We start from the raw sequence: 25,916 nt of genomic DNA on the forward strand, positions 1-25,916 counted from the left end.
CAGAAGTAGCTGAACTCAACTTTTTCGAGCTGAGCCCTGCCCACCTGAAACCAGTGGGAAAAGCACAGGAAAAAAAAGAGAAAGAAAAACAACATAACACCCAACTAAGAACCCAGATGGCAGGGAGGGAAATAGTGTGTTCACATCAATGTCATGTTCAATGTAGGAGCCTGTCACTTCTTGTGTGATTTGGGTGAACTGACCCTTTAAGTAGCTCCTCCACAAAAGGTGGTAATATCCGCAGCTGCAGAGGAGACCCAGTATTAACATGCTACCTTTGATTCATCTTTGAGACTGTCAGAAAGTGGCCGATTCTGATTTTGTTTTTTGGAGCTGTTTCTACATGAACAAAAAATTGTTATGTAAATGTATTGTATAGTTTAATGGTTAGCAGTAAGCTGAAGTTATATATGCCCATTACTTTTTAAACAAGCCGTTTCATTCAAACCCTAATGTAGAGCTGCTGAGGTCAAAGCCATGCAACCTCTATATGTGAGTACCTTAAGTTTTTACCTCATTTCACTTAGAGCTGCTGCTGAAGAGCCAGAGTCCAGAGTCTGAAACTTAAAAACAATCATTTAAAAACTCATGAAAACAAGAACCTGTGAAACACTTCAGAGATTCGGTAGACTTCAACAGTCTCCTCCAAGACTCAATAAACCAGGTGCCAGAATGGAAAAGCTCATTTATTTGATGAACAAGTGCTTGCTGTGATCATGAGAAGTGGCTTACAACGAGCTTACCGTTTCCATTGTTCATTATCATTGAGTTACTATCATGGCAAACATCAGCATACAGTTCCTTGTTTTGAGAAGTACCACACAAAGACATACAGTACAACCTTTAATCAATGGAGGAAAAGTTCAACAGGACTCACACTACAGAGGAGAAATAATACAGAGGGTTGGTATAGAAAAACTATTATCTGGAGACAAACACACCACGTTTTCTTTACAATGGATTATATGTACATATTCAGTTTTTTTTAAGCAAAACAAAGCTTTTTAGAGAAAGCATATACCAGTGAAACATGATCTGCCCTTGATAATTCTCAAAAGTTAATGTCTGCATATATTTTATACAAAATAGATTTTCAAACAATATTTGGGTAGTGCAAATCTTTTTAGATTCAAGCTGGTTGATTACTTTCACAAACAGTTTGTGTGTGAAAAAGACTGACTCCTATCCTATTCACAGTATTACACAATTTGACCAAAGCCATCATGTTAGAGTAAAAAAAATGTGTTTATAAAAAAAAAGAAAAAAAAAGAAAAAGAAAACAAATAACTGTACATTTGTCTTCTATGAGCTACTTAAGTTTACACTGACATGTTGAATTTATCTGTACTTGCTTTGGTCACCTTGTAGTTAAACATCAAATAGGCTTTTTTGTGCAGTCTGAGTGGACTGATTACTGACTGAAGTGTATCTATTCCTGAAGTTAAATGTGAATCTCCTGTATGCAAATAGCTTATATCGGAAAAAAAAAATAGAAGAAAAAAGTTAGCAACCACATCTTGTTATGTGATAGTGATAGATTATCTGTTATTTCTATTGCATATTCAGTTGTCCTTCTCAAAAATGTACAAGGTAAGCAACGATACATTTTTGAGCAAGAAGAGGCAAGTGTGTGATTTTATATATATATACCTGTTTAAATGACAAGCAGCAGCAGCAGCAGCAGCAGAAGAGATTTCGATACACTGAATGTGAAAGTAACCCATGAGTAACCCCTATGCAGTTTAATGAAGATAGTTTTTCTGAATAAACCTTAAAAAGAAAAAAAACAAGCGTCCTGTTTCTGAGCCTGGGTATAAATGTCAACGGTGGCAGCACATTCGTGAAACTTTCCTAATATGTCAAGTAAACCTTTTTTTTTTCCTGACAAAAATACATCATAAATAAAATCACAGAAGCAGACACATTTTGGGAATCCAAACTGAATGTTTTTGGTTCTTAATATCCGCACATTAATGACTAAACACGGACAACCACATACTGTGTGAATCAGACATAAAGTTTCAACAACCTGAGCGTGGAAGTGGCTTAAAATATATGACTGCTTTTATAGTTGTTGTTAGGATAGTTTAGCAAGAGAACATGTTGACATTTTTCAGCTTGGGATGCAACAGTGAGCCCTCTGTAGTCGCACACGTGACATATTTAACCAATTATTTCTAACTGACAGAGCATTTTCTTTAATATGTCGATAACATTTCTTTTAAACTAAATTTTCCTCTTTAAGGTTCACATTCATGTCAAAACCTGGATTAATTTGTGCTTTAAACACAAACAGCATGTCAGGGTTATGAAACACACTGATGACAAACTAAGCAGACAAAGTTGACTGATGAAAACGTTGCAACACATTTCAAATTTCCACTTACTTACACCACACATAAAATTGGGATACTGACAGACCTACATTATTCTGTGTGACTACACAACACATCTGCGAGTGCCTTGTGTTACAAAAAAAAGAAAAGAAAAAGAGTAATCTATCGCTCATTAATAATGTCCTCGATCCATTCTCTATTGATCAGACAAATTTACAAGCTTCAATGCTGGGACTTGTTTCTTCTTCTGATGCAAACACTGAACTTTTCGCATCACTGAAAACAGACAAAACAGGAGTTTGGCACTGAAATAGTTCCCAGAGAATAAAGGATCCATTTTGCCTGCCTCCCCAGTCAGTGACACTACACTTTCACTGTTGCATGACTCTACGAGGTGACTGATGCTAAGTGCTTTCAAACATTGGGGTTTGACTAACTAACAGACAACACATTAACATGCAGAAGTACTAAAAGACAAAGAGACATGAAGACAAGGTGCCTGGCAGGGTGTTAACGAAGCAAGGGGTTAAGTTGGAGAGGTTGAAGGTTATCAGCAGCTGTAAGAGGTTAACAGGGTAATGAATCTGCCAACAACTGATCCAAAGTGCTGTTTAAACACACCGTCATACAAACTGTTCATTTTGAAGGAATAGTTCAGTATTTTGGGAAAATACGCGTATTCATTTTTTTTTTCTTACAGAGTTAAATGAGAAGATTGATACTACTCTCATGTCTATACGCAAAATTTGAAACTCCACCCAGGAGACAACTAGCTTAGCTTAGCATAAAGACTGGGAAGAGGTAGCCTGAAAACAAAATCATTAATATATGTTATATCTCGTTTGTTTGATTTATACAAAAACTGAAGAATAAAGTGAAGAGTCCAGCAAATTACTAGTCCCAGCCAAGAAATCGTCCATCATAAGTGGTAACTTGTTATGTTTACATTCACGTGATAATTACTGAGGTTTAGAGGTGCTGGTGGAGAGTGGACAGTTGGACGAGCCGTTTCCCTGTTTCAAGTCTTTATGCTAAGCTAAGCTAACTGAATGCTGACTTCAGCGTCACATTTACTGTACAGACAGGACACTGGTATTGATCTTCTCAACTCTCTGCATGAAAGCAAGTACACATATTTCCCAAACTGTTAAAACTATTCCTTTGACAAATAAGAGCAACGCAATGAAAACAATGCATTAGCTTTCAATAACATATTTCCCGAAGCAGGCGGTTATTGAGAGCATGGATATACTGTTGAAGAAGGATCTTCAGTGGCAGAATCATGACTGCATCTTTGTCAGTTTTCCAAAAAAGACTGTAGAAAAAACGTTAAAAAATGAAGGACGGTTATTTTCTAACCAGTCTGAGCCATGGCAAAACCACAGAAAAGGAGTTTTCCTGAAGAATTAAAAATGACATAATCTTGCAAACACAATAAAATATGCCCTCTCATTTCTGATTGGTAGACGCACAAATCTATCACATTCCACTATTCGACTACTGGAGCTGGAGCGGGGGCTAAAATAAACATCAAAGTGGGCTATTTCCTATTTAAAAAAAAAAGTTCCAAATTTTATCTACAGTCATATGGTAAAGACTAGTACAGCATAACAGTCTTTCTTCACAGTCTTTTAAAGCCTTTAAGCAAGGTAAAAAAGTGCTTGAATCGCACTTAAATGTGGAGTTAAATGTGTGGGAGATCACGTCAAAGGAAGCAGGCTTTGAATATTCTTTCTGAACATTGAGGATCATTTCTACACACGGAGGATGGACCGAGCTGCCACTTCTAAAGATGAACACAGCCACTGGAAAAAAGGAAAACTTGCAACTGCATGTAATATAAAATGTACAATCAACATACGATGAAGGAAGACCATGATGGGTTAAAGAGAAGAACGCCTTAGACAGGTAGGAAGAAAATGGCAGATGATATTTGAAGCAAAAAAGGCACATATTTTTTCCCTTTTATAATAGACGTGTGTAAACCTGGAAGAGGTCGGCTTGTGGGAGAAATCATCCTTTGAATGGTCGCGTAACAAGCCAAAAGAATTGTTTCGTATGTCCAAAGTATCAATCAAAGCAAACCAGAAATATACTTTTAAATGATTGGAGAACAGATTTTTTCCCATATGACTGATAAACATTTTGTATCAACCTCCTGTAAAAACTAAAAGAGGAACATACAGTCTAAAAGCCTACTCAAGAGCATGTTATTAATTAAGCTTCGTTACCTTCCCAGGTAACAACAACCTGGAAAACTGTATAAACTGTTACAATTTGAAAATGTAGAAAATACTATCAGAACCTGTACATAGATATTTGTCTTATCTATTTTAGATATCGTTCTGTATTTGAAGGTAAGAAACCTGAGACGACATGGATGTTAGCCTATTTCTCTTTGTGATTATCTTTTATCTTACAAATATTTCCTACTTGTTGTTATACACTACATCTTAGACTGCTCAACAAAACTAAACGTCTGTGCTCGCTGTCTGGTTTCTACACAAACATTTCCCGTCTCTCTCGGCTCTCTCCCTCTAGACCTGGAGGGAGACACCGCACAAAGTTGCATACTCGCTCCCAAAAAACATCATTCACTCCTCGCCTCAGATCCTTTCATCGTCACTCTCCAGGGGGGTTGGGGAGGTGGGTGGTGAGGTGATGTGGTGGGATTTTTAAGGCAATGTGTCTGTTAAGGGGCACAGTCATCTCTGGTGGAAGAGGAGAGGTTTGACGCTGCCGGCCTTGACTTTTGGTAACTGGTTGCTGATGATCTCCGCCAGCATCTCTGGGAACTCCACACTCAGGGATTTATTCACAAAGGTGTAGAAGCAGAAGCTGAGCAGTCCACCAACCATCTGTGGACACAGAGGAAGTAACATTAAAACACACACAAAGAGGGTTTGGTGGAAAACATATCTTGATATGGTTAGATAATACATACATGTATAGAGTATATTCACACATATATTCAATGTATTGCCAATTAAATGGTACACGCTTCTCAACCAGAACCATCATTTAAACCCTTTAAAAAACTCCATCATACATACAAATAATACCAATGAGCTACGCAAACATGTTTTGAATTGTTGAGGTCAATCTTATAGTGGATCATACTACAACATGGAAATCTGAGGGGTTTGGAAACAGTGATGTCTAAGTTTAAACTTAGCCAAGTTTGAATGTAGTGTGGGAATTAAAGCTATTACTTAAGAAATAAAAAAGTTGATATCGGTGATGGTCAGACAGAGAGAAATTCAGCTCTGGACTTATTAGCTTGGAACAACTTTATGGACTTTATGGCCCACTGGGCTTAGTCCCGGTGGTCCCTATGGCCTGGCTGACTATGGAGCGAGCTCTGGGACTTGAGAGAGTTCAAAAGTGACACTCAGTTGGTCTTATTCCTACAAGATCAGCAAGTAACAAAACCTACCTACTTAACAGAACTGGGAGTTTTACTCTGCCTCTATTAGCTGTGCCTATTTTGGGAAAGTGGATGGCCATATATTCAGCTAGAAAAACTTGGTAGTGCGTTGTCAAGTAATACAACTTAATATTATAGCAAAGTCTCTACTGTTTATATTGTATTGTATACATTGTATTCTATCTGCGCTCAATTCCTGTGACAGACATCATGCTAGACTGTTTGGATTAGACAAGGGCCCAAGACATGCGAAATACTGTTGAGACTTTTGTTAATGCTATCATTTATGACCATATTTATGTGTGGCACAGCCAGTCTCATCTTATTAAAAACATCAAAGTACAACAGCATCAATGACATGGACGTGGAACGGTATGGACTGGACTGGAATGGACAAACACATGTTGTATCATCTGTTAGCTATTTCACGTGATAACATACTGCATTTTAATTTCTGTCCCTAGTTAGTAGTAGCTTTCTCTCATATCACCAAAATACCGCTCTAGAGGAAATATATATTGCAATTAATACTGACTTTACACTCCCAGTTGGTGCAACAGGCTGAATTTACATAAAACTGTTGCCTAATAAGAAAATTCCAGGGCTGGTATAAAATCTACAAGCTTCACTTGTAATGGATTCAAAACACAATATAAAACCCAAAACAAAAAACACTCTGGATTAACGAAGGCCTGGTTTCATTAAGTATGCATGAGGCAGGGTGGTTATGATCCCATTGTTGCAACTTATAAAATACTATAAATTTGTACTTTGCAACCCTGCATTATTGGAAAAACCAAACTGCAAACTAACACACTAATCACAATCAATGTTTGAGGATTCATTGAAAAGCTGCGGACTGCAGTTGGTCAATAACCGCTTGCTGATAACATGTAATGCTGAAGTCACACAAAGCGTTTTGTCACTGTACCTCATGCATGGAGTCGAGCAGCTTGGTGAGCTGATAGAAACGCTGCCAGTTCTGGCTGGAGTTCTCTTCACGCTTCACGATGGCTTTTCCCAGCTCCTTGATGTACGACATCCGAATTTCATCGAACACCGCCTGGCTCTTCAGGCCGTCCTTTGGCACTGTGGGAGAGGGGGGAAACTCAAGGTCAACATCTGGGACAGATATAAGAGTATTTGGTCCGGTGCCAGTTGTTGCTGCCAATACTTCACACTTAACACGTAACACTTCCAGCTTTAAACTGCAAAGGAGGACGGTCATATTTTACATTTTAAATTATAGTAATTGTCCATGCTGTGAAGGACAAAAATAACAAGTACTAATTACAAGTCAGGTCATTCTAGGGTGAAGCACCAACAGCATACACACCCTGAAGAGGACTGTGCAGACAGTAAGGTGTGTTTAGCTACCTGGAATTATGATCAGCTTGATCTAATTATTAACTCTTAGTTTGCACCTTTAATCACCATGCATGACATTAACTAAATTAGTTACATAATTGTGTTGTAATTGAGGAAGTGTAAAACTGGGTGTGTATTTACTGAATAGCATGTCAGATAATGAGTTGGGAAAGGCTGTGATGTGCATGAGTCCTGTGTATACATCAACATTATCTTCCGGCATCTGTGGACAGTATAGGTATAGGTTGTAATGATTTCATAATTACAGTGCCACCTTCCACATGTGATAGTGATAGGAGGTGTACAGTAGTTCAGCTGCTTTAAGGTGAAAAGTCTGACCTGTGCTGAGCAGCAGCAGGACCTTCATGCACAAATACTCGTCGTGGGAAACCTGCAGCCGGACGAACTCGCTGGAAATCTTCAGCATCTGCTCACACTGGTCGGCCATGTAGGGCAGTTTCATCCGCTCTCTGGTGAAATCAGACAGGACTGGTTAAACATATAACTGTTTCTGCACTAAGTCATAGCTGATTTAGGCTGTAGCTGAATTTTGTTTGGAGGCTGACTGACAAATAGAGAACATGACCTCATCAGATATTAATTATGATCTTATTAACTTTCAGCTTGTGATTATGTAAAAAAAAAAAAAAAAAGGAAAAAGGCAAAAAGGCCTTTTACAGCCCTAAGCATGGTAGATGTGCCGACTGCTCACTAGACTCAGAGCGCTGTTTACAAATGGAGTCATCAAATCTACAAGAAGGTTGAAACCCTGATTACAGACACTTAGATTCTCTGAATATACAATGCACACAGCACAAATCAGAGAGCTGCACTGTTGGACATAAACAAACAGATGTATGTTTGCATGTATGTAAAAATCTGAGACTAGGAAATATCACATCAGTGCTCAATTTATATGAAGGTGAAGACCCCATTTACCAAGCCATTTTCAATTAACAATACTGGCAATAGTCACACATGATTTCTCACAGAGAATGTGCTGTAAACTTTTATTTTAAACACATTAATCTAATCCTACTTTCAGTATCAAGTCAAGCAACAAGGGTCAAATTTATAGACTGTAAACTTAACAATACATACTCATTGATGACGAGGTCGGGTGCGAAGCAGAGCATGTTGCCGTTGCACTGTTGGTACGACCTCCAGCCCAGACCGAAAGACATGAGGAAGAGCCAGGAGCACTGCAGCAGGGTCATCTGGTCATCCAGGTGAAGGTTCCTGAAACCTGAGTGGAAGGACATGGAAATACTTCAACCAGCTACCAATATACTCCCAATGTGTGGAGGGTGTGTTGGTGAAAGTGACAATGAACAGTAACCAAATAAAGATACAGTCCATCATCAATTATCGCATACATTTTGCAGAAGTGGAATCTGGTTGATAAAAACAATGGGTCATAATATAGTTAATTAATTTGTCCACTTCTCTCCATTTACCAAACTTGCCCGTGTGTCAACTTGACCCAAGATGGAGCAGGACCAGGTGTAGTGTCAGTGTTTGTTTGCACAAATCAAGACACCTGTTCTGCGCTGCACCAATAAATTACAAAATCTGCTTTTACAAATGCTTTTAAGGTCACACTTGTCAAACATTCACATGCATGTGTGTTGTGCACTGTTACAATGTGATGACACGTTTTCAGGGTGTGTGTGGTGTCACACAACTCCTGAAATACCAAACAGCACACGTCATATAGATGGCATGTACATAGAGAGGGAGAAGACGCATATTGCATATCTGTGGTCAATGTGGTCAAAAATATTTTTTAAACTTTTGAAACTTGTTGCAACTGCATCAACTTCACTGTGTCAGATCGATCCCTTTGCAAACTACCTTAATCTCACTACATATAGCCTGGATTAACTGTCTACTAACCTGGCAGGGCCTTGGCCCACTTGACAGCAGAGATGACCTGTCGGCCGCCCAGCCTGTTCAGGGTGGTCATGAGGCGGGTGGAGGTGTCGGGCAGGGTGCTGTCATAGCCGGCGTAGATGGTGTCTGGCTCGATGGCCTTCAGCAGGGACAGCATTGTGGGCACTAGTTGAGGCTGGTACTTACCAGGGAGTACCAGGGAGTAAGACTCAACTGGTGGAGGAGACACCTCGGGCGGGTTGCTCAGCTGGTTGCCCTTTAAGCGGTTCAACTTCTTGGTTTTGCGTGCTGGAGAAGAGAAAATGATGTAAAGGATGAACATGCGGGTCAGTGTTACATGACAAAAACAGAAAAGGTAGAGAGCAAACAGGAACAATTAAGCCGTCTCAAGGGTACACTATTTGGCATCATCCATGTGATTAATATGTACCTTCCAGGTTCATGCCTGCCATTAGACACTTGCGGTAGCGGCAGGCAGGGCAGTTCTTCCTCCTGATCTTGTCTATTATGCAGTCGTTCCTCCCAGCACACAGGTAATTATGCTGCCCTGAGGAACACGGAAGACGAAGATTAATCTGTTATTTACTTTTTTATTGCTGTGGCAAAAACACTCCAGGGAAAATCCAGAAAAACTAATTAGTTGTATTACAGTCCTTTACATTGTAATGGTCATGCCTCCAACCTAAAATCCTAATGACTCCAGCATTTGAACATTGTACCTTCCACTGCTCTCTTGAAGAAGACCTTGCAGCTGCCACAGGTAAGAACGCCATAGTGACAGCCTGAAGCCTCATCAGAGCACACCAGGCAGATTTTATGAGTCCCGCCCTTTCCCTGTGGTGAGGATGTAGCTGGGACTCCTTCTGGTCTGGAGGCAGAAGTGGATGGAGAGGGACAGAGCAGGGAAATGTCAGAGATACTAAGTCTCTCTTCACCACAAAAACATACATTTTACAAACAAAAACGTAACATTGTATCTTGATATCTACTGTCTGTTAAAACTTTTGCTTGATAATGATTGTAATTTCACAGCTGCTTAAACATTTTAGTCAAATCCATGTCCATGCTATGGCACATACTGTATGTTTTGAGAGTTCAGCTACAGTTCATATTTACATCTCTGGACAAAAAGTGAAAATAATAAACTACACAGATACACTACATATACATATCTTCCCATCAGAGTCAATGTGTTCATTGTGCTTGTTTTTCCTCAACTTCATCTTCATTCCCAACATCAGAAGTGAAGAAAAGTGATTCCCTTTGTGCCCATTTGGTCCTTTAAAGCCCAAATTATCTGAGATCTGTGGTCACATCCTAAATCCAGTGGTTGTCATAAAACAGCCCTTCTTCCTTTGATTCAACCATAAACATTTCCAGACCCACTCAACAGTGGTTAGAGACGCACTTTTCCAAAACTACCACTAGAGGACGTCAGGCTTTGCTGCATCCATGCACCAGAGGTCCACGCCCCCTTTCTGACCCAGTGGCCACAGCAGCAACAACGCCCACACTGAGAGGATATTGAGCCTGAGACGTGCAACAACAGTCTCTGTCAGTCCATGTGTCTACGCGTCTGCCACCGCAATGACAACAAACAGTTTTATTTGATAAGAGGCGCTCTGAACCGTGACTGCACACTAACACACTTGTGTAGATTTCAGCCAGGGAGCCGAGTTCACTCTTAGTTGTACAACATGAGGGTATGAGCATGAAAGCAGGTCAGGCCCCAGTAGTCAGTGGGTGCAGCACAATGGGAAAACCTGAGTGAAACATCAAGGCATCAAGTCCAGAAGCATTCAGCAGCCCGATTAAAAAAAAACCTATCAGGCAGAGACCTCTGAGGATGCTGTCTAGCCATGACAGGACTGAGAGCTTTCTGAGCACCACTGACAACTCACTGTGGTCAAAAACCTACCCATCAACCTTTTATGACTTGTATTCAGCACAACTGTGTGCTGATAGTTTGTGAGCTTTCATTTCCTCCTGAGTGTCTCTGCACAGTGTATAGTTTCATACAGCTGAAATCCAAGCCTTGAGTCCCTCCTGCCCAATATTTTGATGGTTTGAGTGCCCCCCTTTGTGGTGTCCACAATACCACAAAGGGAAGCACTCACTGAACACCTCCCTCCTGGTCCAGCTGTGAGAAGTGAAACCTGGTTTCAAATTTAAGTGAAAACACACATCCCTGAAAAGCAGGCAAACCAGCACTTTCAAATAAATCTGACTGCTTGTTAAAAACAAACAAAACAAAAACATTCAGGTGAGATTTTAGTTTCAGTTTAGTGGATACAACCAACAATAACTAAACAAATTACACCCCATACCGTGTGCACAATTTACCATTCATTAAAGTGGACAACATGGCACAAGGACTATTAATATAAGTATTTATAGCTGCTGTTCAAATTAAATAATTTTTTTTAGAATTTGAAATTGGTTCGATCACTCCAATTCAAACAAAGCCTGATCTATACAGACCTGTACAGACAGAAATGCAGTTATCATTAATTTTTCAAAGTAGAAACATAAAATGAACATTCACATTTCAAAATCCAACAAATTCAACACTATAGGTGAAATTATGATCATCTGTTTTTACTTTACTTGTCATTTGTCCTTGTAGCACTTTTGTTATAACCTCCAAAGAATAATAAAAAAGTTAAATTGTATTAAGAAATCTAAAATTGATAATTGTACAGGAGTGAGGAAACAATAAGTTTCAAAACAATTTTCACTGATATATCCACAACCCATAAAGTAAAATTAAATGTAACTTGTGTATGTGAATTTTCTCATATTCTCAAAGAGACTAGCTGTTTAAATAAAGGATTAAATAAATAAAGACTCATCCAGCAATCAGGGATTTGAACTTCAGGGGGCGCGAGTGATGAGATAACAGTCATCAGTCAACAGTAATGTGACAGGTGATGTTTGTTGTGATGAAACCACAGAGAATTATCACGCGACTCTGTATTTCCACTCAGCTCTGCATCTTTCTACTCTCTGTTTTGGTGTTACAACCCTGCAACCGTTTGTTGTCACCACCATTACCACCATCCTTCCAAGATGCAGCAGGCCCCTGTTTTTAACAAAAAAGCTCTGATACACCAACCATACACTACCTGCCCAACACCAAATGGCAGATAGACAAAGGTGGTGACTAACTGGTGAACACAGTGAAGCATTTAGTAGCTAAAGACTTTTCTTTTTTTTTTTTCTTTTAAAAAGGGAGTGAAGATTGGACAGGCATTCATCAAGTGGTCAGAAAAATGGCTCCAAATAAATGCTAACATTGCTCCTACGTGTCTGCTGGATTGTTTGCCAAGATGTTAGCCATAACAACTTTATAAGGTGATAATGTCAACATTGTGTTTACAGCTTCTTCCATTACCTCAAAGTTGCCAAAAAGGCAAACAACGCTGTTTTAAGATCAGTTACAAGCATGCTTAACTAATGCCATTTTAGGATGGGGAATAATTATTACAAATAATTAAAATAATGTGCTCTCTACCTATTGTCCTGGCCTATAATTGTGTTGTGACTACCTATCATATGGAGGCATCATGGTTTACAGTTTGCATTTATTTTGTACAAATAAGAATTTATTATCAATGTTACATCATCATATTCTGAGTTATTAATCAATAACCAACCAGCACACCTGAACACTTGCTGTTTGGATCTCAGTCAACTAAGCTCCACTAAACAGGGTGAAGGTACATAAGGTAAATATAATTCATATAAAAGATGTGCTGCTGCTGCCATGATGAAACCAGTATGCCATCTGTCACTTACAGATTTATGTGGGGTTTCCTTAACCCACTGCTAATAAGAGCACAAACACACATCAATTCACACACAAACAAAAGCCCCAAAAGGAGGGTGTGGTGACCAGCAGGGTGGGCGGAGGAGGCTAATGAGTCCAGAGTGGTGATGATGTCAGAGGGTGTGGAGGGGTAACCAGTTTGTCCTTCACTGGCCCACTGGGATGGTGTCAGCAGGACAGCTTTAGTAGACAGCTTAAGGCTACTGGTTAAAATCCAATTACTGCAGCTGCTACACGTTTCCAACAATAAAGTAAGCCTGAGGTGACGTCACTGCCTTTTAGTATTTTCTGAAAACTCAAATTTGGAATCAGTTAATGACATTCAACAAAGCCATAAGATAAGCTACAAATCTGTTATTGTAAGACATAAACCAATCAAAGCTGCAAAGCAACGTGGGGACACTGAACTTCCTCTTTTAGAAACCATCTGTTTAAGTGTGCGCTCGCCATCGACAGGAAGTTCTCGCATTCCCTCACAGTTTACTATCGGTCAGAGCTCAGCCATAGCACAAAGACAGAGACACCCCAAGATGGGCCTCGACTTTAACAAGAGCAGTGCTGAGAAAGTTAACTGCTTGTGTCTGAAGGAGTGTGATCAATCTGCCTGCGTTAGAATGAGTCAAGCCACTTCACACACTTATGATAATGCTGGTGGCCCAGTGCCCTGCTTAACAATTCATAATCTCCTTTTAGCTGCGAGTGTCACGAGTAGCGTGGCAGGCCCCTGCTCTTTATACCCCAGCCTCTTTGTCACTTCAGACAAACAGCTGTTAGAGCTCTATCACTGCAATGCCCAGCTATTTCATTTTAGGTGCAATAGATTATTTTCAGTTTGTACATTTCTTCCACATATTATTCTATATGAACCTGCACTCTTTACCTACTTTCAGACCAAGCCACTGCAAAAGTTATTCATTTTACTCAACTGGATGTCTCTGGCTCACATGTGGTGAGATCAAGCCCAGAAATAAAACTGAAAATGATAGAGTAAGGATCTCCACAAAAATCTGGCTGGGTGGATGCATGCTTAAAACTTCAGATTTTTCTGTGTTGTTGTAATGATTATCACTGCTACTATTATTGATCAACACTGCACAAACATCTCATCTTCATCAGAACTTGCGTGAAGAGGAGAGCAGAGGAGAAGCAGAAGGAAGTGCTCCTTCCCTGAGGTAAGAGCCACCAAAATAGAAAGGGGAACTGGTCTGCACGCTCTGAATCGTGCTTGCATGCAGAACAACAACACGGCTTTTATGAGGGAGTGGAAAGACTGGGTTTGTTTGGCCAAAGACTGGGCTGGACTTCTCTAAAATATCTGCGTCCTGTGACCTCCATAAAAAGAGACCGTATGTAGTACACTGACATTAGTGCATCATCTTCACTGAAGATAACTCATGTTGCCACAGCAAATTAATACGATGGAGATACAGATGGGTCGCAAATTAAATGAAAAACGAACTTAAAATGTTTTAGGTTTTAGCCACGCAAGCCTCCATAACTGTTTCAGTGCTCCTTGGCATAGACTCTTCCTGTCTCAGGAACTCTATGCATGTACAACATTCCTCCGAAAGATATTCCCTCATTATGTGTTTGGATGATGGTAGTGAAGAGCACAGTCTAACAAACCCTATTACCAAACAATGTCATTATTGTACAATTCAGCAAACATGGATTTCTGGATTACATGTTCAGTTTTTACATGCAATGTCAATATTTTTAAAATTGCTGTTTTGTACAATTCCTGGCAAATACTTGACACAGTAGTTAAGATTAGGAAAAGCTTGTTGCACTGAACCTTTTAGGGTTAGGATTAAGCAACTAAAACCCTTTTGAGGTTGAGGTTAAGGAAAGATCATGGTTACAGGGGGGGAAAAAAAAGGTAAGCATGAATTCCAGTCTCTGAAATGGCAGCCAGTCAGACATGGTACAGTAAATGCCCATTCATCTAGTCTACTACAACACTCTTACTTTCCGCCACTGTACCTAAAGGACACACTACTCTTTGCAGTGACATTAGAAGTGGACATGAACCCGTGAAGTGCAGAATTGACCAATATGGATGCAATTCTAAGGAAGACTGAGCTGGTCTAACATGTTAAAATCTCCCAGAGGTGTTCAGTTCAGTTACTTAAGGCCATATGATCCATATTATTTACATACTCATCAAACCATTCAGTGAGTGAGTGGTGAGCGGCATATTGGTTTTGTAACCGGTGTCACGTTCTGCCACTACATGGATTTTGAAATCCATTATTAGTTATGACGAGGGAAATCACGAGGGAAATCTACTTGTGACGCCCACAAGTCTTGTAGCACTGCATTAGGCTCATTCAACCTAATGTGGCGCTTTGCAGCGCTGACTTAACGTGATGCATGCTGGACTTTAAACAGTGCATGTCTGTTAGAAATTTTCTGTGACTTTCTGCAAACCGTCACCATGTCACATGACGTTAAAACTTGTGGGTGTAAGGCAGCTGCAGTTTTCTAAGTCAGGCAGTTGCTCTCCTCGGGCTGCACAAAATGGGAATTTTTTTCTCCCCCTTCTGGCAGCTAATTTTTTACATATGGACACCATACACTCATTCATTTCCAGCAAGAAAGCTGTAAAAACAGTTTAGTTCAGCAGTTAGTTATTGTAAAAGAAATAATGACCATATACTTTATTTTATTTGTAACTGAAATACTGCTGATGCTTGCATATTATACAACTTGAAGCTTTATTCTCCTTGATTAACAACACATTCTGTGGTTTCTGTATAAATCCTAATTGAGCGTGTAGGACAATTAGTAGGCTACTATTTTTCTATTCCATCTTAACTAAAAGTTTTTCAAATTGTGTAATCTAATCCTTGGCCTCCTTGAGTTGTGTTCAGAACTTTTGTCATATGTGTTAAAATGTAAACGTTGTGGTGTCAGGTTTCACATGTAAATTCATTTGTTTGTAATGTAATTCGGAGTTTGCCCAGTATATTTGTGGTATGTCGGATCACAAATCCGGTGACACCTTTATTTCAGAGGTGAAAACTGTGAAATAATAAAAGTTAACATGAAAAACATATATTCTTCTCAGATATTCTGCTCAGATCCTGGTTGGCCGGCAATACAACTCACTCCCAGCTCAAAACAACAGCAAGGTCATTACTACTGACTCCGCGACTGAATCACATCACATTCACTAATTAACCCACATTATGGGGCAGAATACTCCTCCCAAAACACATGTAGGCCAGGACTATACCTCATTTTCATTCCTATTTTGGGCGAATAAACACATTATTTATTTATTTATTTCCTAAGATATGATCTCTTACATTGTGGATAGAGTGAAAAAAGATAGAATCATGTTTTGAGTGAAGTGTCCCTTTTAATTTTGTAATACCTTGATATAATAAGTGACCATACACAAACAATTTTAGGTCTTATCATCCTTGACTAATTCATTCAGGTTTTTCCTTTAATTTGTCACCTGTCTGTAGTACAGCACTTTTTGTAGCATTTTCGCACCAACATCAAGTGTTTTTATGGCCATTGTTTTGGTTCATCAGCAAGATACTCTTACATGTGATACTCTGGATAATGCCTCAGTGACACTGGCTGCAAGGAACCATCGTCCCCTCCTCCATGCTGTATTGAAAAACCCCTTTCAATAAAAGATACATTTTGTAGCCCCAAGCAGCAACTACTGCTTGGCTTCAAACACCAGAGGAGGAAACCAAACCTAACCCATGGCTGAGCACAAGAAAAATAACCCCAAAGGATTTGAGTTTCCATATTAGTTTCCATAATAGGAGCTGTTAGTGACTGTGTGTAGGTGGGAGGTGGCTTCTTGGCCTGTAAAATGAATTGGAGGCTTGCTGCTGCTACTGTGTGCATAACCGTAATACCTTCATCTGGATGTGGGAGGAATCCACTCCCAAAGTTTGACTTTGCTGACTCGACAACTATACACATAAGTACAGGCAACACAAGAACAGCACAAACAACACACAGACTTATCTATATTCCCTTAACTTCAATATGGGGAATTTCTATAAGCCTATTCAGTGTCAAAACATAAGAAAAACTAAATACGGAAAAGCAAAACTGTGGTTACAGGGGAATGCGGTAATAACACGAAAGCGACTGGAATGGCTGGCATTTGATCTGGTGCGTTCACTCGGCGCCAGCTGTGGGGAGGCGGGAGGGAAAGTAGGTCAGAAGAGTGAGAGCTTCATGGCAGCGCTCTGTAGTCCGCCTGCCTGCCTGCCTGCCACAGTGCTCATGACACAGCGACATGCATACATAAGCACACACCTACACACTCATACATAATACACAAAGCCAAAAGACCTGCATGTCGCACGCACACACACGCTTGCTTGCACGCACGCTCGCTCGCTCGCTCGCACGCACGCACGCACGCACGCACACAATCATAAAAGGTGATTTACAGCTGCTGAAAGCTTCTGATGACAGTCAAGGACTCTGCCCTCGGTTGCAGGAAGCAAAAACAGGGGACGTGAAAGAAAGAGAGAGCGAGAGAAAAAAATTAAAGAGAGAGAGAGAGAGAGGGAGAGAGAGAGAGAGAGAGGGAGAGAGGTGAGGGGTGTGCCTGAGCAAGGCTGTGCATTGAATAGTAACTCTGACCAAAGATTACTCTCAAAACACGGCGAAGTCCAGACTGAAAGCTGATACTATTCATGCACTAAATATAAGCTTTACATGAACATATAGCTATATATAAATAGACTAAAGAGCATAAACTACTCACGTATTAAACCAGGCATCAAACCACATATGATATATCTGACAACTGTGAGAGACACCATTTTTACTTTACCATCACCAGTTGAATCTATGGCCTGGTTTTAGTTGTAGCCCTGAAGTCATGGCTTAACATTCTCAACACTGCAATTCTTTTATGAGGCTATATATTCTAAACTGAGACAGAATAATTACTTGAAAAATACCTACCTCTGCTATTAAGTCAGTCTGAAAGAAACTCACTCATTCAACAGGTTGCTAAAATGTCCTGCGGGCATCGTAGCCGTCAACCACAGCCCTGATGGCAGGAATAATTCCAACATTTGATCAACATACATTACAACATTTTGTATTTCGTAAAGTGTTTACATAGGTATGTCATTTTGCATCTAAAGTATGTTAGTTGTTTATACTGTGCAGGATTTGAGTAAACTAAAATGGGGAAATCATAAAAGAGTTTGCCATGACAGAGAAGTCAGAAAACTGCTTTAACACAACACAAGATTCGTTGAGAGCTTATTTTCAAGTGGTTTTTCTCCCAAGGTGTTTTCAGCAGTGAGTCATTGCCCGTTCTTTAAGTTGACTCAATATTCTCACGTGTGAAATTCTCTTGAGTTTTACCACCTTAGAAAAGAAACTATCGGATGTGCTCTTCAAGTTACCTGGGCACTGCTTCATTTAGCGCACTTACTGTATGACTGCACAGCAGGCTCTGAGCCAGCAAACCAGTTACTGCAGAACTGTATCTATGCATTATCTGCCAGTCTGTTTTTAGGGCTGCAACTAATGGATTGACAATGGGATTTTCATTATCGATGAATCTGCCCATTATTTTCCCAATTGATCAGCTCATCACAATTTCCTAAAGCCCAAAGTGACATTTTCAAATTACTTATTTCGTTGCATCAACAGTCTAAAATCTGCAGATGTCAGATTACTACTACTTAACACAAGAAAAGCAGCAAATAGTCACATGTAAGAAGCTAAAATGAGGTAATATTTTACGTATTTGTTATGAAAAACCCCTTAGACAATAAATTGATTATAAAAGTAGGTAACGGTAGAAAAACTGAGCAGAGGTTATGAATCTATGTCCATTAAAGCCACAAAAGCCTGAATGAATGAAGTTTCATTTGTGTGAAACACCTGAGAAAAACCTGACCCAAAGAGAAAACTTGATGCACAACACTGGTTTCTCTATATGAAACGTGAGCACAGCTCTATTCAGTGAGTCGGTTTTATTACTTCTGCAAACGGTGTTCCTACATTACACAAAAGAAGGCCTCCAAGAAATTCCAGTGATCTGCAGTGTGCATTATAAATAAGAGTTTTATAGATCATAGCGTGCACAACATTTCTTATTTTATCCAAGAGCCCCAGGAACCAAATGGGGCACAGGCTAAAGTCAGCAGCAGGATACATTATATGGCTAAGTCATCAAAGACTACTCCACACTATGGGCAGGGCCAATCATAAGCGGAGGAGGAAATGCCACAGTAAAAACAAAGGTTACATAATTCAGACCCACAAAATGAGTTTTGAGATTATCTACCAGAGGAATTATGTTTCTGTAATTTTCCTCCATTAGGGGCAACTTAGTGTTAATTGGGTTGTGCCACATCAAAACCAGTTATACAATGAGGGTGTGTATATCCCAAAATAGGAACAAAGCAGAGCACTTCTCAAGGTGAAGCATTCTTCATTGTGTGAGAACCAGTTGTTTGTGAGTCAGATAGTGAAACTGAGTCAGATTGTAAAACTGTGATGCAGTAAAAGCCAGTGTATGGAAAATTAAAGCACCAGTGAGGAGGGAGACAACTGGTTATGTTAGAAGACCTGAAAACTGCAAAGCAGCAAACTCTTAAGGTACAGCAGGTCGGGTACTCAGTCCCACACAAGGTCCTCCAATTTGTAAAATGTGAGAGCTTGTACAACCAGCCTCTGAACTTGTATGTTTAAATTTTCACTTGCTAAAAGTGCAAGTTTTGCAAGATATTTATCATAAGAAGTGTCTCACAAGTCAAAGTGCACAGACTCAACACATTTGTGAACTTGCAGTGACCAATCTGAGAGATTGTAATAGAGGTTGTAATAACAGATTTGTGGTTGTACTGAAAAATGGACCGAAGTAAAAAAAAAAAAAAAACAAGTAAATGTTGGATTTCAAGTGTGTAGCTATCATTGTATTCACGTAAATATCAATCTACACATTTGTGAATATTTTTTCTGTTACTTCAAATTCAGCTTACACGTGTGTGAGTATTGTATAGAAGTGAAAATGCACTCACGTTGTATTTTACAACCTCTCGCATTTTGCAACTTAATTACCCTCATACTGCGTGCCCGAGCCTCAGCAGGAAGCAGAAGCAGCACCATTGCGTGAGAAGCTGGAGGACTTGGCGACTTGATGCCAACCCCCTGAGCCACCGCAACCAAGCGTTCAGCTGATCTCAAACCACTAAATGTCACACAGGTTGAGGTGAATAGCCACTGCACAAAAACAGACTCCCACTCACTGAAAGTACACACACAAAGAAATGTTAAACTCACACACGATAAGCCAATACCCAAACAGCCACACACACGCATAAAATTATCTGAGCTCACACCACATGCATAAACATAATCCTATCCTTAAACACACACAGAGACACACACGCCTCTAAATAACACAAAGACGGGTGATAAAAGCCACATGTCAAAATGAAAATGAGGTTTATCTCGTGTCTCTCCCAATCTGTTCCTGGTCACCAGGCATTATAATGACTGTCAGACAGTCGTGAAGATAGTATCACGCATAATTTGCAAACAATAAAAACACAACTACATCTGTGCCCTCATTGACATGGTGCATGTATGCCAATCTTTGAGCTGATCACTCCCTATTGGATACTGTGAATCAAAGAGGCGTGAATGTAAAAGAGACACAAACATAAAGCCCGTGTCACTTGTCTTAGAGTTGGTGGAGATTTTCTATTGAGCTGCTTCACCACTGTGCCCCAAAGCCACGTTCACAGCTGAACCCATAAAACTCTACAGGGCAAGTCATAACTGTACAAAGGACACTTTGTGGGGCCGGGAGGAGTCCAAACACTGTGACTGGACTCTACATTCAACTGAATGGGAGCTCACGGGAAAGAAATCACAGCAGAAATTAAGATTCAGCAAAATCACGTGAGAAAGTCAGTGGAACAAGCAGTCTTTTTCACTCTTCTCTACACAAGAATTTCCTTGTTACAGTACAGACCTGGCTATTTTGTAAAAGCAACAATTCATTCGTCCCTATTATTGAATGAACAGCCCCTTTGGGGACAGATCTGCTACAAGTGAAGACAATGCACATCTCAGGTTTATTTTGGGCATAATGAAGCTGGAAGATCGAAGAGATCTGCTCAAAATAACCTCATTAACCCCCACTCGGTGCATACTTCTGTGAGAGCCTGAGCAAGTCCAACAGGCTGTTAAACTGAATAGCAGAGATACAAGATAAAAAATAATAATAATAATATGCTATCTGGTTTACAAAACTCTTGATGACACATTGGACTTAGGAGGACATGTCATAAACACACACATTGATGCTCAGGCTTGTCCAGTCTGGGAGAAAAAAGATGAAATGTCTGACAAGGATAAAAGTGGAATTCCCCTGATTTTTATAACAGCATATCCTTTCTCCAGATCTTGGTGCTTTTTGCTGCAGCCACGTCCTGTGCAGCACATGAGCCTGTCTCACAAAGCAGGATTATTGGGTTAACTAGCTAACATAAAGGTTAACTAAACCAAACCTGCTAAGAGACGTTTTTGTTCAAGCTTATCAAAACATATAAAATGTCTACCTCCTCATCCATCAACTGTGAGGGAAAATGGAGTCACCATTCCTACATAATCACAGAAACTGACAAAACACCAGGCTCCCTTCAAAGTGTCAAGTACTGAAGAACACAGTGATGGATTTACAAACCCTTGAATAATTTTTGTACAAGTCCACCAAGAGTTTCATTTTGGCTACAAAGCAACATTACAGATTTGCACTGCAATTGATTATTGCATGAAACTTCTTTCCTTCAAGAATTTTTTTTTTTCCCCCATCTTCTGTACTCTTCTGTCTTCCTTTCCACACCCACCTCAGGCTACTTAACACAAGCCCTAAATATAATTCAACAAAATTTTATGGACAGCTGCATTCTGTATTTGGTGACTGCATCATTTCTACTTTTTCTATTACTTTTTGCTCTATTCTAGTAACATCTATCTTTTACTTTGTTGACTCTGTACTTTTTGTAACTGTGATGACCTGAATTTCCAGCAGGGATCAATATTTACAACATATATTAGATGTCCTGCATTTTATCTGATGATACTGCACGTGACTGGTTGTTTGTTACAAACTAACTCCTTCACGTGCATGCACAAACACGACAAACTTTGTGAGAGCAGTTATCCAGAATCACCAATGTTTGATTTGTGAAACCAGATAAAAGAGCCTGCCTAAGTTAAACTATAAACAACAGAGGTCGATGTCTGACTAAGAATTATTTTAGACTATGGCATTTTTAAATAGATTGGTATCAGGTATATGAAACCCTCATTTTCTGACTCTTCGTTGACTGCGCTCACCTCAATTATAACACTGAACCCATTATCTAACACACAAGGTTATGAGCAGGTGAACCATAAAGTGGGGTAAAACAAACAATCAGCAGCCAGCATTTTAATTAATAACATCCACCCTGTCATGAGTCTCAGTGAGCCCAAAACCTTTTCATGTTGACATTTCACAGTGACATTTCTCAGGTGAACTTCATTTCTAAAGGTAGGTAGCTAAAAACAGCCTTCAAACGTCAGTATTGTGTTCATCCTGAGCACAAAGACAAGCTTTTGAAATCCTGGCAAAACTGTGCTGCCAGGAAATGACACTCCTCTACCCATGCATGCTATACAAAACAGACAAACACCTCTGGTCTTTGAGCAAAGAACATTAGATGTTTGGTGGTATTAGGGCAGATTAATTAAAACATAACTGGGATTAACAGAGCAATATATTATCTTAAATTAGTGAGACCAAAATGAAAGGTCAGGTCAGACCACTCAATTGAGTACTGCCTGTATTTCTTACCTGGTTGGGTATGATGGAGAGCTTGAGAAAGCCTCACTGGGCCTCTGCATCGCTGAGGTGTCCGCCACACCTTGGCCTCTGTTCCAGGCTCCACTAATGGTGGTCACTGGGAGATACACTGGCTTCTGATCCTTAAGCTGTTGAGCTTCACTGCTACTGGGGCTGACTCCAAAGTGGTACCGCTGTCCTCCAGAGGTGCTGACCCCACAGATGGAAATGGGGTTAGAGCTTGGTATGACTGTGGAGGACGTGCCACTAATTTGGCAATAACTCTGGCCTGCAGACGTCTTCTCCTGTTTGATCACACCTGAGGTGCAGAGCTGAATGAAGCCAGCATCTTTTTCTTTCTTCACCAATGCAGACAAAGTGGTTGTAGGGGTTTGTGGGGATGTTGTGGACATGCTGGAGCAGGACTGATCTGGACTTGTCATAATGCTACCATTGAGAGCAACAGAGACTGCCCCACTGCTGTTACTGCTCTCAACCAAGGTAGACTTTATGTCCCTCTCTGAGCCAACGTCCCCAAGCAAAGAATCATCTGCCAGAGTGGACAAGAAGGCATCATCCCCTCCGTAAAAATCTGAGGGAGACCCAGTGAGCTCAAAGTCTTGGAGCAGGTCCAGAGTGTTGTCACTGAACAACTTCTGGTGCACGTCCACATCTTTCCCAATGTGATCAAAGGCATGATCAAGGTCAATGGGATCCTGGTCTCCTTTATCCATGGAGAAATCCTCTGTTTTCATGGGGAAGAAATTGGGATCTGATCCACCAATAAGTGAATCCATGGAGGACTGGGTAATGTCTGCTATGCTGGCATCCAACTGGGGCAAAGTGTCCCCCAAAATTTGACGCCCAAACGTAATGGATGTCTGTGTTTGGAGTAACTGCTGCTGATGAGGCCTCTGATCTTTTGTCAGGCCCCTGGGCTCTGGGTCTTCCAAAAAGGGGCCTACAGTGGCAGTGAAAGAGGCAGAGGTGAGCTCCTCTGGAAGGGGGCTGTTGCTGAGGCCGTTAGGAACCTGTCCTGGCTGCATCAATGGGCTGGATGGAAGAACGACAGAGGTGGCAGAGGTGATGGACATGGCACTGTGAGGAGCCACTTTCAACAGACCTCCCTCCTCAGGGCTTTCAGTGTAGACCAATTTGCTTAAAAGGTCATCTCTTCTAAATGTTATCTTCTTCACTCCACCTTTATCCATCTTTTTATTTGGGGGGGGGGGGGGGGGGGGGCAGAGAGAAAGCGTTAACAGACGAGGCTAGATGGAGTGCATAGCAACAACATTAATAAACACACGAAAGAGGGATTTGCAGACGTGCTGAAAGGCTACTGCCACAACAATATAAATAGTTTCAGGTTGCGCACATGTAAAGAGCAATTCTCTAACGTTAGGTCAATGTAAGACTAGAGAAAGTTGCCAAGCATGTCCACTGCGCGCCCATGACAGCTAACGCAGCTAAGGTTAGCTAACTGCGTTAGCTATTCTTATTAGTAAAATATTCGCATGAACTCATAGACAGCCATGTCCACCTTTATATACAATGTGCTTAAAATAAACAAACAGGACCACAAATTACATAGTCGTAAAGTTCAGACAAGTCTAAGATAATATGCTACAGCTGCTTGTCGCTAACTGCTGACATGCTAGGTAGCAATGTGGCTAACAGTCAAAGTGGCTATGTGCCTACATTTCTCTCTGATGTCGTTGACAGTAATGTTAGCATGCGAGCTAACATAGCCCTTATAACCGCACATTTAGCGTCAAATGGGCTGCGGTACTGTAGCTATATTTGGTAAACACATATATAAACTAAAATGTGAATAAGAACTCATATTTACCCTCGAAATGACTGTTTGTTGATATGTGTCCACGGGTCGTTTGTCAACATTGTTTTGGTTGAAAGTGGCAGTCCACAGCACGCAACACACAATGTTTGTTAACGTGTCTCCTTGACGCGTCGTGTCCTACCTACATGGCTAGATAAAACGACAAAAACACCCAAGGCTGAGTGTGTTTATGAGTTTTCAGTCTTCCAGTCCGATCTAACTATACATTCTCATGCAAACTGCGTTAAACTGGCTGATCTGTGGTGATTCGCAGCTAGCCATTAGGAAAGTAAGCGCTAACCTCCAGGAAAAACATACAAAATGGAGAACAGGGTAAGCCAGCCCCATGGCTGACCTGTTTACAACGTGCAGTGCTGCCTGCTGGCCGTACCTGGTAATTGCAGCTTGGTCCGTGCAGGAGCTCAAGCAAACTCCCCGAGTTTGGGGATGTAAAATGAAAACGGAGAACATTTAACTAACCAATTACAGAGCAATAGGTACGTATTCTCATTTTCTTTGGAAACCATTAATTTCAGTGTAAATTAATGATGAAATTTAAGCGCATACGCACAAGTACCAGGACCCAAAAAACAGCGAATGAAGAGCAACAGCAAATGGTGCGCATCAAAACATCAGCATTTGCCTCGTATTTCATGATTGTTCATGCAGGGGAACTGAGGGATTTTTATTTCCACTTATGAAAAATACCAATGACGTAGCCCATGGCTAAAATAAGGGTTTATAAATGTACAGGGTTCCATTTGTGCCAAAAATATATCCACATTGTCACTGTCAACTGAACATGTGACAAAACATTTGTCTGTCTTTTTAACTTTGAACTGTACTTCAGTTATGACAAAACTATTTTGACAATGACAAAATATTCGTCTGTGTCAATTCAGTATGTTCAATTGACATAGACAGTGCGCAGGCAATAATGCACATGCAGGGTATCCTACCACAATACACCATTACTACTGTAAAATCATAGTGAGGTCCAAATAAAGAAAGGTGGCTTATTTTGCAAAGAACATTTTGATTAATTAAAAGAGGTCAAAGCTGATTTGTTTTTAACTTAAGCTATTAAAAATAAATGAACTTTAGCTGTGGGTTAGGGTTAGGACATTTTACACTTCTGACTCTTTCATCACCTGCCCCTCCCTGCCACGGCTGAAATTGCCCTGAGCTGGAATGAACTAGAAACATGAAACTTGGCCCAATAACTACAAATGATGTCACGACCCTCCCACCACAAGTCAGATTCACTTGAAATTTGTCAGATAAGTACAGCTCATAGATTGTGCATTAAATTGGATGTATACTCCGGTGCTGAAAAATGAAGTGCCTTAAAATGCAATACCACTGAAGGGCCGCTAGGG

The 25,916-nt window shown here is 40.3% G+C and overlaps 1 protein-coding gene across 1 annotated transcript; it reads right to left on the minus strand.

Moving 5' to 3' along the window:
- Positions 1–830: 830 nt before the first annotated feature.
- Positions 831–24,817, minus strand: LOC111226535 (glucocorticoid receptor-like). Its single transcript, XM_022751731.1, has 9 exons — positions 24,550–24,817; positions 22,713–23,911; positions 9,744–9,892; positions 9,455–9,571; positions 9,028–9,312; positions 8,233–8,377; positions 7,471–7,601; positions 6,695–6,852; positions 831–5,194 (listed from the first exon to the last, which is right to left on the minus strand). The coding sequence occupies exons 2-9, from the start codon at positions 23,909–23,911 to the stop codon at positions 5,042–5,044; spliced, it is 2,337 nt and encodes a 778-aa protein (XP_022607452.1). The 5' UTR covers positions 24,550–24,817; the 3' UTR covers positions 831–5,041.
- Positions 24,818–25,916: the final 1,099 nt, after the last annotated feature.

Source organism: Seriola dumerili, unplaced genomic scaffold (assembly GCF_002260705.1).
Source record: "Seriola dumerili isolate Sdu_G_001 unplaced genomic scaffold, Sdu_1.0 BDQW01000161.1, whole genome shotgun sequence".
Lineage (NCBI taxonomy): Eukaryota > Metazoa > Chordata > Actinopteri > Carangiformes > Carangidae > Seriola > Seriola dumerili.